A 20,102-nucleotide genomic window follows, 5' to 3' on the forward strand; every position below is an offset into this window, starting at 1 on the left:
CTCCACGCCCCAACGCGATCAAATGTTTGTTCATATGCATCGTCGTCGTCGTATTCATTTGGGCGAGTTGGAAATTGGATCCCATATCGTTCCAGTGTAGGTTTTGCTGGATTTTGTCGATGACGTTTACTTTGTTTGATTGGTACAGCTGCCCCTGTACAATCATTAGATGCAAGAGCAGTTTGAAGACAATTTAAAATGTCATGTTTTGGTGGAATACGGCCATGTAAAGTGGTTTCACAATACCTTTTCAAAGCGAAAACATGGCTTCTCAGAAGACTCCAATTCTTAACTCCTCGGACATGATATGACGCAGGATCGACATCGATTAAAGAGTTCTCCAGCTTGTTCAAGACGGAGTCACGTACATTTTCGGCTGCAGATTTCTTAAAACTCAGTTCCTCCGTCAGTTTCTCTTTTTCTTTCCTTAATTTTTTACGTCCTGTGTTATTGCTTTTATATTAATCTCACCAGGATGAAATTTTTCCTCTCCGCACTCGTAAACTGAGGAACATTGATCAAACGTACAATTTCGGGCATTATGACCAAGCCGCATATGGCAATGACGACAGAGTGTGCCACGTCCGGCATTACTTTCTTTTGCTGCTTGAATTCTTTCTTTGATTTTTCTCTCTTTGCCCATTACATCTTGCAACTTTTCATTTGTTTCGTTGATCATTTTCTCTGTTTTGGCTAGATATCGTTCGACTGGGGTAAGGCATTTTTTTTCGTCCTGTTCAACGTGGGCCGCAGGGATTTTATTACAATGCTTTGAACTAAGTTTTGAGCTCACTGACACTGGCACTGAATGACTGGATTTCGAATTCCTGGACTCAAAGTCTAGTCGACGTTTACGTGTTGTTTGAGCATCATCATTAGCTTGAGGAAAGGAGCTCCCGATATATTCCGTCTTCACCGATGAACTTCTAGGTTTACCGGACGGTGTAATCTCATAGTGTATTCGAACACACATTCTGAAGATCCCATCAGAATTCGGTACTGCTGTTAAACATCGCATTGCATCTTGAAGGTCGGATTCATCTTTCATGGTTACGTAGGTATTTTCATCATCTCTATATTGTATTCTCGCATTTTGAATGTCAACGCCTTCCATAAATTCACCTACTGTCTCCGTAATCATTTGTTTGAATTGGTATAAATTTAAGCAACTCAAACTATGTTTTTCGATTGAATGCACCTTGCATCTAGAAAAGTTTTCTCCATACAGAATTTTTACACGGATTGACATAGTTAAATGCAGTATCAAAATTGTAATATAATAAAAATAGGTACGCAATGCGTACATGTGGGTAGCCGTAAAAATTAACTGCGATAAATCTATTTTGTATTCAATGTCAAACGACAGGCTGCTATAGTAAATATCAACGAGTAAATAGCGAGTAAATATCAACTAATGCTTAAGGCCCTGTTACACGGTGCAATTTTTCTTGCAACTTGCAATACAATTCTTCTTTTGAGAGATGTAAATTTGGCAACTACCGAACTTTTGTCTTTATTACACTCCATGGCGTTTCTTACACTTACATTTTGAAACCTCTTCACTAATTTACATCTCTTTAAAAGTAGAATTGCATTGCAAGTTGCAAGAAAAATTGCACCGTGTAACATGGCCTTTACTCTTACATTCTAATGGCTTATGCCAAACAAAACGGCAAAAATGCCCTATAGTTAGCTAGTTGAATACAGTTATAACGAAGTCGATTTTATTACACAATCTATACATTATAATATTTTATTGTATTAAATGCATTTTACTACAGATCAAAACATATATAAAAGCATGTTTACAAGAGATAGGAAATGCATATTTTTTAAGCAGAATAGTTGGAGAACAAAAAATAGAGTAAGGTTCCAGAATGGTGGCATGAATGCTCTGATAACATAGCTTAGTTTAGAAGTAGAGAAAGAAGATTTCAGACGTTTTCAAATTATTTTGTTTTGATGTCCCTTGATTATATCAGCATGTCTTTGTTACATACAACATTGGTTATTTTGTTGATCAATGAATGTTATACAAGTTAATAAATGTTAGAATTGTTATTGCTCCAGTAAGATTATAATTTATAAGGCTTGTTTGCCAAAGTTTATTGACAATAACAATCTGTTATCACCATTATAACTAAGCTGATAGTGTGATTTCATACATCCAGAAGGAAGGTACAGGTGGTTTGCAATGTTGATTACAGATAACTTATCAGCATGGAGATACTAGCACTAGTTCCTAGGTCCAATAAGACTGCATGGCTTGTTTGCAAGTTTCACTGACAATATCTTATCACTGTAGTAATCAGTCTGACAATCAGTCAACATTGAATGCCACCATTCATCATTGATATAAACGTGTATTGCTGCCTTTATACCAGGAAGGCATGTCCTAGGACCTGGATTTTCCTCCACATCATTTGAAAGTCTCAGTAATAATGGCACATAAACATTGTCATTGTATATAATTTGAACATACCATAAGCACAATTCACTGTTCTTTTGACTCTTAATCAATCGGTTCTTTAGATATGGCAAGCAAAATACATTAATATAAAACATTTACAGTATTTGATTCCAAATCTTGCCATTCAGACGGCAGAGACTGTTTTGACTGTCTAGAAAATTGTGGTGTGAACCAATCCTGGAGCAATGAACTTCAAGAATGATGCCCATATTTGTAGCCTTAAACTTAATATTTTGTTTGAATATACCAGCAGAATGGCTGTCGTTTCATTTATATGTACCAGCACAATGGCTGGTTTCAATTTCAATACCTGCACTATGGAAAGGTCTAATTTTAATACCTGCACAATGGCAAGGTTTTTGCTTGCCATATCTCAAGAACCAATTAAGAGTCAAAAGAACAGTGAATTGTGCTTATGGTATGTTCAAATTATATACTATAACAATGTTTATTTGCCATTATTACTGAGACTTTCAAATGATGTGGAGAAAAATACAGATCCTGGGACATACCTTCTTGGTTCCTACTACTCAGTAATACACGTTTATATCAATGATGAATGATGGCATTCAATGTTGACTGTCGGACTGATTACCACAGTGATAAGATATTGTCAGTGAAACTTGCAAATAAGCCACGCAGTATTAAAGATTTGCACGCTCATATAATCCGATTGTGATCAAAATTGCTCAACCACAACGTTGACTTTACCTTGACTTTTAATTATATAGAAATTTGTCAAAACTCAAAGCAGCCCTTCGAATAAAATTCGGACTAAACATTCACAAAATTTTCCGAAAGTATTGACAAACGCACGAACAGTATGTTCGTCACCTTTCGTTTATCCGACGAAAGCCGAAGATTAACGACAGACGTACGTATACCCACAGACACTTTTTCAACTACATAGTGGTTAGCCACGCATGCGCAGTGGCTACCCACAAAAAGTGTTAACAAAACGTGCGCAGTTGTTTGAGCAACGAAGGCTTGTCGAAATTGACGTGTGGCAAACGTTGACGTATTTCCTACAAAGTTGTACATTTCGCGCCGAAAACGTGAAGTAATTCACAAGGAAACGTAACGTTTCAGAACGGAAACATCGTGAAAAATTTCTCGCACTCAACACTTGAACGCAAATGGTAGTATCGCCGCGAGTAGATCGTAACCCCGGCAGTGCAGTGTGAGAATAGCACAAAATAGAATATGGTTGATCCGAACCCAGTATTAAACTCAACCAGAGAGGTGCTGAAATCACCTTACGCTCGCCTGCACTGTTTGTCTAGAATAAGGCTAAACTCTGTATGAAAGGTATCTGTATGAAGCACAAATTACCGATCTTTTTATTACAAATTACAAGGCTAAAATCCGCGTTGGAAGGTAATATTAGGCACAAACTTCAGATATTAGTTGTGACCTCAGAATTACTGGCCAAAACTGGCCTCGGAATACATTAGTTTTATTTGTGACCAATATTTCTTCCGTTTCTCGCAATCCGCGCACGTGATATCAACAGGTAAGTTAACGGACCAGGCAAAAGTCCCAGCTTTAAGCCGGGCGCACACACAACGATTTTACGGTAGTTGGTCCATTCTGGTTTAGACATATAGGCAGCCCTTGCCCAGACATGTTTTCCTTCTCGCGGCGCTCGCGCCTCGCGCGTGTACGCGAGTCTACTTAGTATGGATCGCCAGTCGCCACATTTTGATAAAAAGTTAAAAACATCCATCTAGACAATCTAGACAGGAATCGGCCGACTAAAATTGTCGTGTGTGCGCCTAGCTTTATGAAATAAACAAGATTGGATTTTTATATCTACACAAAAAAGGATTATGCATCAAACAACGAAAAGGTATGTACATAAATCTTATAGGTGCTTTAATAATATATTTGCATGTGTATCTACATAAATAATATGCAAATATATGTCACATGCGTTGCCATTTGCCTTTGCATTCCGAGCCTATCGGCTTTCTACTTATAAATACTTATGTGCTAAAGCTTGTAATTGCGAATTATCTGACAATATTCTTTAAACTTTAACGTTGGACTATGTTTTATATATTTTCACTCCCTGAATGATTTCTATATTAAGCGATTGAATTTTGATACGGCATGTCACAACACAATCTCATAATTTATAATTGTACATGTACAATACAAACAAATGGTAGCATACGGGTGAAAATATTTGAAAGTTTCTCATTTGGCTTAGGGTTGTACAAATAGTTTCGTTAAATATGATTCAGCTACAACTTTGAACTAAAAAAAAACAGGGCTACACAATAGCCATGAAAATCGTAATGAGCGTGATAACTCTGGATAACTCTAACATTGACCTTATCATGATGCTAATAAGCTTAACATTTGCCTTATCGTTTGATAATTTTGAGCAAAGCTCTCTTTATTGTATAAATGTGTACCAAATGGCACTGAATAGTCACAATGCATATCGATGACTTATATTTATGATGATTCCTCTGATGTAAAGCCATAATATTTAAAAAATATAGCATGTTAACATTGACCTTATCATTATGCTAATTAGCTTAACATTCACCTTATCATTTGATAATTTTGAACAAAATTCCCATTATTTTTGTGTAAATGTGTACTAAATGTCACCATATAGTCACAAGACATATCGATGAGCTATATTTATGATGAATCTTCTGATGTAAAGCCATAATATTTAAAAAATATAACATCTTAACATTGACCTTATCATTATGCTAATTAGCTTAACATTCACCTTATCATTTGATAATTTTGAGCAAAACTCTCTTTATTATTGTATAAATGTGTACCAAATGGCAATAAATAGTCACAATGCATATTGATGACTTATATTGATAATGATTCCTCTGATGTAAAGCCAAAGTATAGAAAAAAAATATAGCATTTTAACATTGACCTTATCATTATATTTTGTTGTATAATGTTCACTCCCCCCTGGTGAATGGTTCTTTTGCAACAAATAGACTCCTTAAGTAGATAAGTTGAAAATAATGGGAAAATAAAAGTGGCATCTTAACATTCTACTTATCATGTAGTGTGGACGCGGACGGGGACGAGGACGAGGACGGGGACGGGGACGGGGACGGGGACGGGGACGGGGACGGGGACGGGGACGCGGACGCCAAGACTATAGCAATAGCTCTCTTGCACTAAAGTGCAGGCGAGCTAAAAATTGTTTTGTAGAGGGATTTGGACACATTGTATTCAGCTTTTGAGGGCATGGACCTATGGTGATTTTCTTTTGAAATGCGAATAATAATAACTATGTAGCACCTGTACTCTGTAGGTTGCGACTGTGCAAAATGAAAGCTTGCTACTGTTAGAATACAATTACAGCACACTTGGAAAAAGTCCTGTGACACTGGCCCTAAATTCAAAAAACTCACTCGGCATTAGACTCATCGAGCATGACATAGAAATTATGTTCAATGTGCGGTCGAATAGCCGATAGTCCTTTCTTAATCATTGGGGGAATGTTCGAGTAAAAATACTGACATTGAAAATTGGAAATAATGGAGTTTTAAGGAGATTGAGATCTCCCATTCAGTGAGTTTGAATGTGGTTGCATGGACTTCAGTGGAATACAAGCCACGAGTCTGTTCGAGTTACCAACGATACAATGAACTGTGCACAAGGCACGATTTTGGCTTTTTTGCTTTGACATAAGCCGCACAAAAATATTAAAAGAAACATGTACGTAAAAATGATACTTATATGTCTGATATCATTGTGAATGCATGATTGTTTAACATTTTAAAGAATTTAAAAATCATTAACTGGGTTTTATAATCTTGTGTTATTCCGTGTTTGTTTCGTTCTGAAATGAAACCTATGCTCTGGCTATAGTTCAAATGCAAAGTCAATATGATTTTATGAATACTTGCATGAAAAGCATCACATAAAAACAATTGTTGACATGCATGCATACTTTTGAGCAGGTGTTCATGAACGGCATGGTGGATGCATATGCATGCGGGGTGTATAAAAAAGACAACAACATCATATTCTAAAATTCATATTGTTCTTATAAACACATTAGATTTGTCTCTGGTAAATAGATCTCATTTGCTTGCGCCCCTCGCCAAATAATTTGCTGAAATATTTGAGACAATCTTTAAAAAAAAAAAATTTCAATATTGCGTTAAATTTAAACAAGATTTTCGCATCCTTCAATAAATAAAATATGCATAAAATATGGAGGTTAAGATTTGTTGCCATATTTGTTTCGAAACTTAAGTTAAAAGAAAATACGCACACTATGTTATTTTTCTTGTGATTGATCAAAATCATCGTCAATATGATGTCCGGTTTTCGGACAATTCGTCCAGTTCTTGGACGGGCAATTTGTACCCTCAAATGATCGTGATTTGACGCTCAGGTAAGCTGAATTTTGATATTAACTATTGAAATTTATTGTAGAATAAATATAACAATTTATTTTAAACAATTGTTAAATTTAATGTTATTTTTCTGGCATTTGGTCTATGGCACTAGAGTGCACTGCAGCCATATCGATTTCTTCTTTATAATACACTCGTATTGCACTATATAATCAAGAATTGGCTTTAAGCATATTTGCATCATTTTGCATCTTCCTAAACTTCTTAACAATGAAAAACTACGAGTTGCATTATTGCTGGTTTGAAAGCACGTCTGTGTCCGTATAACGGACAGATACACAAAAATGGCATGGAGATTCGAAATCTCACTACATCGTAAATAACAAAAGAAGTCGCACTTTTTTAGCTTAAACAAAAAGAGGGTTTTTAAACTCTTTTTCGTGTAAAAATAGTTATATTTTGTAACCGGGCTCCTAAGAAATTAGTTTTTGAAGTGTCTACACAAATTTGTCTCGCGGTAAACTACCCAATTTTAAAATAAAAAAATATTGATCTATCTTCGCTAAAATGCCTAACTTCGAGGAAAGCAAATAAGAAAACATGTCAAAACGCAAAAACATTCGCAACATATCAGAAAATGATCGGAACATATTTTTAAATTTTTCCTTTTGTTTAAAAGAAGAAAATTTAGAAATAAAACTCAGCTGTCCGAATACTAGACTGTCCCAAAACTGTACAGCCAAGAAGTTAAAGAAATTGTCTTCTACAAGAAGATCGAATCCATTTAATTCCCACCAATTCTCAACACACATATATATATATAAGGCGTTTGGTATTTTGAAATGCATGGTCGCTGATATGAGAACTAGACTAAGTTTGCTATCTCATCTTACGTGTACACAAAAGTACAATTAACAAAGTGAATGCAATTTATAAATAAAATCGTCCAAATTTGGAAATGCAGAGTATGTAATGTAGAATATATAAATGCAGCTATTAGTTAAAAAAAATAATGTTTCAATGGCGAGGATGTGATCTCTTCTTTTTGGCGTGACGTTTCTTTGTAACATCTCCACCCTCTCCATCATCTCCATCATCTCCATCATCTCCATCATCTCCATCATCTCCATCATCTCCATCATCTCCATCATCGCCATCATCGCCATCATCTCCATCATCTCCATCATCTCCATCATCTCCATCATCCATCTCTCCATCATCCATCTCCATCATCTCCATCATCTCTCCTCCATCATCTCCATCATCCCCATCATCTCCATCATCTCCATCATCTCCGCTATATCCACCATGAGGACCACGAGTAGGATCACGATGAGGACCACGAGTAGGACCATCATGAGGACCACGACTAGGATCACGATGAGGACCACGAGTAGAACCATCATGAGGACGACCACTAGGACGACGACTAGGACGACGACTAGGATCACGGCTAGGACCACGAGTAGGATCACCATGAGGACCACCATCTGCCTTCCTCTTGGCTTCTTCAGTTATCCCAGTAGGTTCTTCTTCACCGTCATCTCCACTTTCGCCGTCATCTCCACTTTCTCCCTCATCGCCGCCATGCCCATGTTCGCCCCCATACTCATGTTCGCCATTATTCCCATGTTCGCCGTCATAGCCATGTTCGCCACCAAATTCACCGATTTCTAGAGAAACAAGTAGGAATGATAATAATTAATGGGCTATGCACAAAAAATCATGAAGGAGAGGAAGCAAGGAAAAGAAACAAAGAGATCGTGTCTAAAATAAAGAGTTCCAAAAAAATTTTAAATAAATTAAAAAACAAGTAAGCTTATTATAGATTAGAGCATTTTCAATAACCATTTCATGAACCGGATGTGAAACAATTGTCGTTTACTAAAACGTGAGTGATGCTATAATGATTGTAACCTCTCACCCGAGGCATATTCCGCTTGCCATATAAATCGGCTGAAATAGTAACCGGCTGTAATTGTGTAGTTACATCATATTGAAGACAAGAAGTTGATTTTGAAAATACTTCCAAAAAAATGGTTCTTGTAGCAAATGTATTGTTCAATTCGACAGCTAAGGTTGTACTTAATATCAACCTTAATTACAATCTTCCTCATCGAAACAACTGCGAAATTGATCCTCATTGTTACGAGAACAATTACTTTGGAAAATATCAAATATGAATTGGTTTGTACTTACTGTTCATGCAACTGAAGAATCTTTCTAAGGGTCCTTGATGCTGTAAGCAGAATATATATTAATTTTATTTTTTTAATTCGCTCTACAAACATGTTATAGTATTGAGCACTTTATTAAACATTTCTTATATATGCTAAATTTAAACAAATCATATATACGCTAAATTTCTTATTTCATATATAATTATAGGGAATGAAGGTAATAAGACATATAAAACAAATAAAGAAATGTTTACCTGACGTGGTCGTTCTGTAAAAAACAAAAGTATCGAGTTGTTAGATCACAACAAAACATGGGAAGATTGTAACACTAAGGGAACCAGTATTAATCGCCCACACGTACTCGCAGATAATAGTTATCCTTTATCGCGACTAAAACGACCGTGTGAATTCAACTGTACAGGTCTTGTTTCCTTTCAGTTAACGCATATTTCGACTTAAGAAATTATTTTAACGTGGTCGAAGTCAGTTGGTTATGTCTCACCAATTAGTTCTCCCATTGTTCTCGTGTTCGTAATTTAGCGCCGGGCAACGTCAGCTTTCGACCGCCCAAAGGCTGAGAAAATTTTGCCGAGTATAACGGTACAGGACTTAATCGGTCATTGCGATCAGTCAGGGTGAAACACTCAACCGTAATATTTTCTTCCAAAAATGTTTTGCAGGATAGCTTGCATGCATGAGGAAGAAAACTAGATGACGTTTGTGGAGCCGCAGTCCAGATTTTGGTTAGAGGAGTTACGCCTGTATTCAAACAAAAAGCTTGCTCCTGAAAACATGCATTCATTGAGTGTGACATAGGAATTTTGTTATAACTGATCAATGAGAAAGCTCTTTTTAATCAATGAAAAGATTTAAGGTAAAACACTGAAAAACAAGATCTTATTGGACTGAAAATACCGTCATGAAAACGTTATGAAAACATCCAGATCTCAGAAGGAGTTACAAACGCTTTTTCCTAACTTCTGGTTAGGTGACAAAGCGATGGAAGATTTTATTATGTTTGAGTATAATTTACCTGTTGGGAAATATCCATGTTCACGCTTGGATTTTGACAATTTTTTGAAGACACGTCTTACTTCGAATACACCTTCTAAAACGAGACAAACGTTTTCCAGTTTAATACGACCAATTATACTTGAGAAAGAAATTCAATAGCGCTAAATTTTTCTAGCAAAAACATGCAAGTTGTAGCGTTCTAGATTGTACATTCACCTGTTGTTGGCTCCCGGGTACCATCTCTTGTAGGACCGTTTCCTGGCTCCCTGGTACCATCTCTTGTAGGACCGTTTCCTGGCTCCCTGGTACCATGTCTTGTAGGACCGTTTCCTGGCTCCCTGGTACCACGTCTTGTAGGACCGTTTCCATCACGTGATGGACGACGGGTGGGACCATCTGTTAGGCAAAGAAGAGATGCTGCTCTAATTGACGTACGATTGTATATTTCTTGGCCTCCAGGCTTCCCACATTATGCATGCGTAACCCCAAAGTATATGCAATCAGGTATAGATCGGAAAGACTCAAGCTTTGTAATTAGTATTTTCTTATTAATAGTATAAACAGCCGTGAATTATAATCTAGAAGTAGAATGTCTTTAATTAAAAATGTAACGAGATTCGTTATCCAGGCAGTGGTGTAGTCATCTTGACAATAGCATGAAGACTTATTTTTCTATCTCAAATTCATTTTACGCTTGACTGAATCTCGGGTAACCGCACTCATGTAAACAGCCCCATAGGCTTGCTTTCTACAGCCACGCGTTTGGAAACGATTTTGGCTTCTTACGAAATTATTTACTTAATTGACAGGAGAATCGATACTACAGTATTTTGCAGCCATGAAGTTTTAATCTTCTCACATACAAAACCACACATAATTATAAATGTTTAGTCGGTAATAGCATTTGGTGTCTATATACAATGCGAAATCATCAGCATGCATCATCATCATACTGACCTCCGCCGAATTCTCTTTCAATAGTATGCCCAACATCTTCCACGAATTCTATGGATATCACAAACGCAACTTTTTAATAAAGTATCAATGGTTAAAAAGATTTTAATAAGTCGGAGATAAGATAAATGCTTACTCAGAGCACATATTGCGATTCTTCCAGCCCGATCGTCGTGTTCCTATAGAATAGATTCTTTATTAAGTATATACTAGTTACATATACGGGCTAGTAAGTATGTCTGCTGCATCTTTGAATCCTTAATAAGGCTTAATAAGTCACGAGTAGTTATTCCAGAGGATCTCGTTAGGTTTCCCTGACATCGCTTCCCAGCTATAAGCTCTTCAAGGAAGTAATATAGCTCAATAAAGGAATTATGTCATCCAGGTGATCTGAAATGGCGTGTAAGGACTGGGACTAGTTATCAAATATAATCCATTTCTCGGTTGAGATAACTTAATATCTCTTAATATAACTAACACAATCCCAAAATTTTGAATAGTTTCATAAAGAAAAAAAAAGATGAAATCGATGAAAAAAAAGATAAAACCTGGATGCGGCATAAAGACGGTACGATCAGTGGCAATCGCAAGGCGAATTCTTTTGAAACATTTCAAAAATCAAACTACTTCGGATAGCAGCACAATTCGCTTAAAAGTATGCTCGTTTTTGTCTCTATCCTATTTCTGCACTTTAATCGTTTTTGGTTTAAGGGTTTGCGCAAGACGATCCTTGCTTGTAATGGCATATAACGTACCTCATGTGCGATATCACCTGCCAATTTTTCACCCCCTTCTATTTCTTTATCAATTTCTGCTTCAATTGCATTAAGTCTTTAAAAAGAGACAGAACAATGAGATGTATAGTTAAAGGGTTTCTCGAAAAACCCGAAACTAAATGAATTTCCGGAGGATATATTGCACTTTATGATTTAATCCTTATGCTGTAAGAGAGAACACTTATTTAGCTTAACAATGATTTCTGAGTTCATTCCTTTTTTGAGTTCATAACAGCAAGAATGAATAAAACATTGGCCGATTGAATTTATTATGAGATTTAATGCGCGGTTTATGCCGGCTAAACGAATGTGGCTGTCTATACCAGCAACTTTTAACACATCGAATTATTTGATTATTTCTTGCCGTTATGTGAAATATTGTCAGAAAGCTAAATGACTCCTCTTTCTTACTGAGTAAAACCCATATACACTTACCCTCGGGTGGGTTTAGGACCTGAAAGAAAAAATGACGATCAATTATGTGATGCGGGTATTTTGAGCGCAAAAGTGTCGGAATGTTTTCTTTCTACGAAAATGGACATATAGAGAGATATCATCGTGTTTCAAGGTAACTTTTATATTGCTTTAAAATATTTGTTTGATGAATTTCGATCATGCACGAATGAGAAGATCAGATTATGTAGCTACAACTTGTTTCTATGTGTATAAGTTAGTTTGTTATTTAGCATTTTGAAATGTAGTTGTCCAAGGATTTTTAAGCGTTTGCCATTCTTCATCTTCACTATAATAATTATCCTGACAAATCACTTATATTCGCTGACACTTCTGAAAACAGTTTGTCGTCGATCAGTTGTCGTTGGTGCCAGGTAAAAAAAACAAGCACAGCTCCTTTTAGTATATAATCTCATGCATATATATTTGCACTGTACCTTCTCCCAGTTCACGCAGGAAAAGATCACGTAAACGATTTCGTTTGCGGGCGAATGTTGTTGAACATAACGCCAACAAGAGAACAACCTACAAAAAGAAATGAAATTATGAAAAAATACCGTATGATTAAACATGCATGTCAAACATGCATTTAATTAACAACCATTTTCACTACAATTTCTTCTTTAAAAAAAAATTGTATAAACGCTGCCTCATAAGCTATGAAAACTGCATGTGTGTTGACTGCATATGCCGAAGCATGCCTTAAATGCAGTCCAGCTTGTAGAGGTTTGTTTGCGGACGGCCTATATATTAGAAACGGAAGAATTTACGCTTAGACGGCGAACGTACGTTTTCCTGTGTTATGAGCTAACGAAAAGATTGCTTTCTCATGCAGAAAACAAGAAGCTAGTTTATTATATAAGCAGGAGTGTCTTATAGAGTTTTTCCCACAGAAATATATGTTGTATTTGAACTCACGTAAAAGATACGATAATATAATTATATTTTACAAGTGAAAATATTGTTTTAGCGCAAACCAATCAGAGGCCGTGCAGGAAATAACGTTTGATATATAATAACTGCTAGGATATTAACGGCTTGGAAATATAGACTTTATTTCTCGCTTTGAAGATTATAGCGCTTACTCGTTCGCTACGCTAACTCGTTCATGCATGCAAAAATTATCTGCAAAAATCCATATACCCGCGCGCAACCGTGCAATTTTCTCTATGTATATATAATCTTATACATGTATATACATACGGGAAAAAATCTCTGGTGTTCGTGAAAGGATGAAACTCTTATATAGAATCCTGTATTACAAGCAATCAAATTAAGCTATACCATTACGTATATATATTGTGAAATAAACAGTCAAGCACCTTAGTATATAGTCACAAAATATGAAATCTAAACATACATACAAATATTATTAATGCATGTATACTTACTAAGCACAGTTTCATCTTGAATAATATTCAGTCAAACCACCGGCACTTCAAAAATTTTCTTCTCTCACCAAACACCAAACACCGAATGTGAGAAGTTCTCACAACTCAGCACTTTTAATGACGATGTGCTACCTCTAATTTGCTGAGCTCCCGTTGGGAAGGCGTAATTAAAGTTTATTACTTCTCAGGGATTATAGTTTTGTGTTATTTTGAGCTTAGCTATGAGTCAGGCATTTTATTGTAAAAAATTAAAACAGTCATTTGAATTTGAACGCGCACTGTATGGGGTCCGTGCTTGATGGTGAGAATGATTCTCATTATTTTTGTGTACTCGTTCAAGTGGTGAATTCATATACGATGGCAATGAAGCGATAAATCAACGTCGTAGCCCTAACAAAACACTAAAACTGGTGATGTTTTGCTGCTGAAATGCAGCTATATATAATGCAAAAGGGTTAAAATAAACAAACCGAAACAATATTTTGATTAACAATGTCAACGTTTCTACTGTATTTACTCATGGTGGAAAACCTTGACGAATTTGATGAAAAACGTTCAATTTATCATATTTTGTCTTCATCAAGAGTTTGCGTTGTTGTGTATTTCCCGAGACTGCTTGTGAAACCTTAAACACTAGTTTTGGCCATCGATGGCTTGGATAAATGTTTAAGTAGAGCAAAGTTTTTGTATTGCTAATTAATTCCTAGCTGGGAACACATAAGGCGAACACATTCGCTACTGACTGGTGTATATTGTTGTGAAAGTTTGTGACTTGTATCGAAGAAAATAATTACCTTTTTTATGAAGCGGCCGTGTTTTGTATTTGAATATACCTGAAAAGAATTCACTGTAAAACCTAAAAGCGCTTCGAAATTGTGTGCTTGGCGGAGCGCAACTATTTTCCAGACAGCATTACATGGGAAATTTTCCAGCTTCATAATGGCAATGCCAGTGGACCGATAAATGCATTAAAGGTATAATTTTGTTAACAATGAGCGGTATTGGGGGTTTCATCCATAATATGACTCCTACTGAGTTATTAGGGAAGACTTTTTATAATATCGCTGGAATGAATGCAAATAGTGAGACCGAGAATATGCACAAAAGAAGGTACACAGCATGCAATATATAGCATGCAAGAGCTTATATGGCTAATGATAGTAATCTAATTATTACAGAGAATATCAATATCTCATACTTATATTAGTTATGTAATATATCTGAAAAAAAACTTAACAAGCGAAAAGTTGCACGACCTTGCTGCGTCCCCTTTGTGCTTTGCACGCTTAATGTTATAGCTGTGATCAGCTTGATTGTTCCAGAATATTACAAGCTCAAAAACTGCACAACGTCAAAACTGCAAGCCTTAAAATGCAATTGTGATAAGATGGTAAATGCTCTTGAATTAATATTTGGCAAGGAGAAAAACACATGTATAGCCTCAGCGGGAATGAAGGTCTTGGGGATTCCGTTTCTGCTTGTTACCAAGACAATAATATATTTTAATTTAAGAGATTAAAATCTCTTCGAATTGTATTCAAAATGAAACTGATTTCAAAAATAGCTATCATTCTGACGTTCTTGGTATACAAGATAAAACAAGACATTAAAAACATCTTGAATATCTTTAAATTACACTCTAATTACGTTTTAAATTCTAAAACACTTTTGTTTTATCTGGAATATTAAGAACCCAAGATGTCTATTCTTGTCGTGATTACTCGAATGAATATTTATGTTATTTTTTTTTCTTTCTACTGCCTGACGTGATGCAGCTAATAGCGAGTTTAAGATTCACCAAATCTGCGACGCGGACGTGAAACAAAACTGCTCTAATATCCACAGTTTCCCAACAGGAGTGAAAATTACAGACACCTTTTCATAAACGAAGTCAAAGCCGTATGTAAAACAAATTAATACTCGTTTCCTAACACCAATAGCAGATTTCCTGTCACGTCCGCGTCGTAGATCTGATGCATCTTAAACTCGCTAATATCTTTTAAAGTGAAAACTGAATAGCACAGTCTCACCTCGACAGGCTACCGGAAAGAATTTTTTTCAATAGATTTCAGTATTCTTTGCAACTCTAGACAATATCATAATGTTCACATCATACCATAGCAACACATTAGGTAAATGCTCACAGTTTGACATCACCAAAAACTGCAGGAATCGAATTTAAGTTAAAAAGCTAATGAACAAGGTTTACCAGTGGTTAATATATATATTGTATTATAAAGCTTCTCAATACTCTGTTATTGAAATATGTAAATTATTTAAAGTTATAGGGAGCCGTATGAGCTAGGTGTAGTATTATTAGCTTTACAATTTATTAGGTCAATATGTGTGAATGCATGGTCGCGCGCGTTGTTGTTCCAGCTATACAGTCTCAAACTGCACTGGGAATACGAAACTGTCAGATCAGTTCTGAGCAGAACATGATTAATTCAGTGGCTGTCATCATGCACTCTTGAAGAAAATTAAATTGGTTTGTATAAAAACCGTTATTTCCAATCTCTAGGCTAAGTAAATTAACATCGGCCGTAGCTAGCCCTCTTTTATTGACGTCCATTTGCCACTTGTTGTGCAAAACAATAAAACGTCAGAAGGCCGTGCAAGCGATGTGCAATTGCGGTGATAGCTTGTGCATAGGAACATGGAATTGCAGCAAAGATCTGTCCGTAGCCACACCAGTCGCACAAATTCGGTTTGATGTGTGGAGGTAATAAAACCTTAGGGTGAGGTTGTGATGCGTGTTGCAGATTTTGGCTTGTGTTGCTACCTTGGCTGTTTAATGACAGTGCAAGTTTTTATTATCCAATGCCGTTTAAAAAGTCGTTCAAATCTGCAATTTTCTTACAACGAATGAGTTACAGCATCTTGATACGGTCTTAGTTTTTTGCATATTAGCAAAGCACATGCATACATAAACCTGCGAAGTCGGGATGCTATGCGCTGATTGATTGCTCTCAAACCGACACGACCAAACAACAATAACAACAGGCATAATAATAAACTCAGTTTAACCAACTCCAAGACGACACTTGTTGCACAAACACGTTAAGTCTCGCAAACCCCCCAAATTGTCCTTGTAAATTAAGGTCGACTAAAAATTCGTCTGGCGGTTCAAGTTTAATCCGTATAGCGGCATCTATCAACCCAGCAACCATTCGTTTCGAAAAACAAATATTGTGGGCAACAGTTTCCAAAGTTACCCAATAAAGACGGTCACCTCGAATATTCGCAGCTGAACGTCATAATTAATTCTATAAGGAGAACTTGAAATGAAATTTAATTAATAAATTACGTCTACCCGCCAGTTGCATGCATAATTATACTATGGTACGCATAGAGAGAATGCAATGACAATTATTGCCTTACTTCTCCGCTATCACCATCACCATGTTAAAAACGCAAATTCCAATTCACGAAGAATTAAAGTGGTTAATTAATTAGTCACATGTGCATCGGCCGGTTTCAGACGTCGAACTTTTCATGTGCTGAATCAAATGCAAATGAGCTTACATAATCGGCACATGAAAAAGGCATTTCAAAAAGCGGTAAATTGCGACTCAAGCAACTATGTTCGGTTGGTTGGCCTAAAGTAATTTACCTACTTTTCTGCAGATGCATTATAAGTTAGTGTTAGGGAATTGCCCGCGCCATATAACATAAAAAATTATCTCGCATACTGGTTTGCAACTATTTTAGAAATGGTATTTAGTAATGAGTAAATAAGCTTGACCTTCTTCTAATTAAACCGAATTATGTGTGTCAAACAAGCGGAGAACGATCAAATCGCCGAAAAAACCTGCCCAGACTTGTTGAATAATGTTTACTGTGGCATTTGTGGCAATATTAGTAACATTATACGCAGGGGAATCGACGAACAGGTCTAGCAAATGACTTGCTGTAATTAATCCATTTAATTGTCTATTAAGTTTACGCATTTATTTTGGAACATTATGCAGTCGTAAAATCCGAAACGATTCATCAGTTCTACTGACGACAACAATACCAGCGAGTAAACTGTTGCTAAATGTCTAAAAGTATTGAACAAAACTTCTCTTTTGTTTCAAAACGCTACAGGATACAACAATAACATTTAAAGAATTAATATCTATGTCGAAGGAGCTAGAATTTTGTCTCAAAATATCGACTAATAAAACTGTCGAGTCAGAGATAATTCAAGACAAGTCACGCTGGCAAACTATAGTTTTCGAATTCATCCAAGCTGCCTCCCGCGGTAAAGAATTTACATTGTGTACATCCAGCGGCCAGTGACATATCACGAGTTGTAGAAATATGTAATTTATGTTACTGAATCTGGTCTTTTTGTTCTGGATAATCGTGTAACAGCATTTCTGACCAGGTTTGGTAGAAGAATGTATTTACCACTGTGCGAGTTAATGAGAAGTTAAAAACTTAAGATGATTGGCATATTAATCATTACGTATGCTTCGAAGGACACATAACTCGGCAAGAGTTTAACAAAGCAGAGCGATTTCAATAGGGCCTTTAGTGTGCACAAAAATATATCAGAAGTTAATGAGGTGTCGCATATCACGCTGTGACCCTTGCTAGGATATTGTGTTGTTAACCACAGAGCGTCTAAAAAAACTAAATTGAACTAATAGATTGAGGTTTTTGGAGCTATTGTGAATTCCCGTGCATGCTGGAGCATTGAATTTTGAATAGGCAGAAAATGACATTTTTTATTTACAGCCTACTTTGTATTTCCATAGCTTTTTGTTGAAGTGCATCAATAAATTATTTGCATGCAATAATAAAATTCCCAAGATAGCAGCATAACACTATGTAGAAGTGGTGTTTGAATAAGAAATTTTTGGGTGTCTGGCTATAGAAATGTTATGAAGCATGCATGTATATCAACTTTTGGGAGAATTGATTTTAAAACATTCGTTTTATTACATTTTGACCATATAATTGACTCATGTGATGGACGTGATGGGGATAGCTTTCTCGTTTATATATCAACTTTTGGTGATAGTTCATGATTTCAAAAAACTCCATGAATTTTCAGCATATAACCGGCGTATCAAAGAGTCAAGGTCGCACTTCCAACTGTCGCGATAGAATTACGTACGGATTACGGTTAAATAGGCAGAGTGCGGATTTAGGAGAGGATGTTCATTCGCCGCACTACGTATTTTGTTAACCACGACTTATTTAATGGCCTTGTATAGTTGATCGTGGCCTAATACATGCTCGAGTGGTGACAATTGAAAGATTGAATATTTGATAGACATTGAGATCGTTTAGTCGAGTACACAGAATATGCGATACCAACGTTTAGCTTTATCGAGTATACAGTCAGGATATGCGTACTATCGTTTAACTTTAAACTTTTTGTTCACGTAGCGTATGCCAGAAAACGGTTCTCACATCCGCAGCGGATGTTAACTGCGGAAGGATGTTAAGTGCAAAGAAGCAGGAACTCGAACGAGCCGCTGAAGTTAGCAGGAAGAAGTAGGAAGTTAAATAATTCTAAGTGAGCCGCTGAACGGCGATAAGATCATCACATGCAACCACGTTTTATTTTGATTGGCCAAAATATTTAGATTGGCGGTGTGCGAGTGTAAGTCTTGCGCGAAAAAACCTGACCAAATTAAGACTCTCATTTTAGCTGGAGTAATTGTAACAACTTAGCTTCGGCTGATCTGAAATGGCAGAAAAGGACTGGAACTAGTTGTCAAAGAACTCGGTTGAAACATATACACTCTATGAAACATACTTTATTTCGGCTTCAAACTTACGTCAGAGGTATACAGGGTGAGTAAAAAAAAACGGACACCTTTGAAATTCAAATTAGTCGCATAGAGGCTGTAATGTGACAGAAGTTGCTTAAAATATTTCATAGCAGGGACCGCGGAGCAGTTTTTGGTTTGGGGGGGCTAGCGAAGCCGAAAGAGTGAACTCTCGGGGGTGGTCTCCATACTTATCTATTCATATTTTTCTTGTAAACATTTCATTAAAAACATTGTTCACCGACACGGATAGTGAAAACATAATTATGATTATAGAACTTACTTTAAGGAGTTTTTATTCGTATGATTATGACCATATAAAAATCGCTATAAAGGAATCACATGTATTTAGAAAATTATTGGGGGGGCTAAAGCCCCCTAGCCCCCCCCCCTCCGCGGTCCCTGCATAGGTATACGAAGCATATCATATTAATTAAGCTAAAACATAAAGTTTGTTCCCATTGGGGGTTAAAATGCATTCTAAGCTCTGTAAATACAAAAGAACAGTATTATCAAAACGATTTTGTTGATTGTACATGGGAATTGTCATATTCCAGCCATAAGTTCGCAGCTAATTTGAATTTGAAAGGTGTCAGGTTTTTTTGACTCACCCTGTAGTACTTCATATATGTACTTCTATATATGTCTTCAAATTTATGTCAGTGGGAGAGGTATAGCACTAATCACAAAATTTTGACTAGGTTTCGATATAACAAAATATATCAGTAATCGATTAAATAC

The 20,102-nt window shown here is 36.3% G+C and overlaps 1 protein-coding gene across 1 annotated transcript; it reads right to left on the reverse strand.

Moving 5' to 3' along the window:
* Positions 1–7,842: 7,842 nt before the first annotated feature.
* Positions 7,843–13,699, reverse strand: LOC114531058 (S-antigen protein-like). The gene is made up of 12 exons (XM_028552701.1): positions 13,594–13,699; positions 12,640–12,727; positions 12,185–12,203; positions 11,729–11,804; positions 11,110–11,152; positions 10,977–11,024; positions 10,329–10,415; positions 10,236–10,292; positions 10,039–10,113; positions 9,260–9,273; positions 9,025–9,064; positions 7,843–8,498 (listed from the first exon to the last, which is right to left on the reverse strand). The coding sequence occupies exons 1-12, from the start codon at positions 13,606–13,608 to the stop codon at positions 7,843–7,845; spliced, it is 1,218 nt and encodes a 405-aa protein (XP_028408502.1). The 5' UTR covers positions 13,609–13,699.
* Positions 13,700–20,102: the final 6,403 nt, after the last annotated feature.

This window comes from Dendronephthya gigantea, unplaced genomic scaffold (genome assembly GCF_004324835.1).
Source record: "Dendronephthya gigantea isolate DGI-Jeju-01 unplaced genomic scaffold, DenGig_1.0 000068F, whole genome shotgun sequence".
NCBI lineage: Eukaryota > Metazoa > Cnidaria > Anthozoa > Malacalcyonacea > Nephtheidae > Dendronephthya > Dendronephthya gigantea.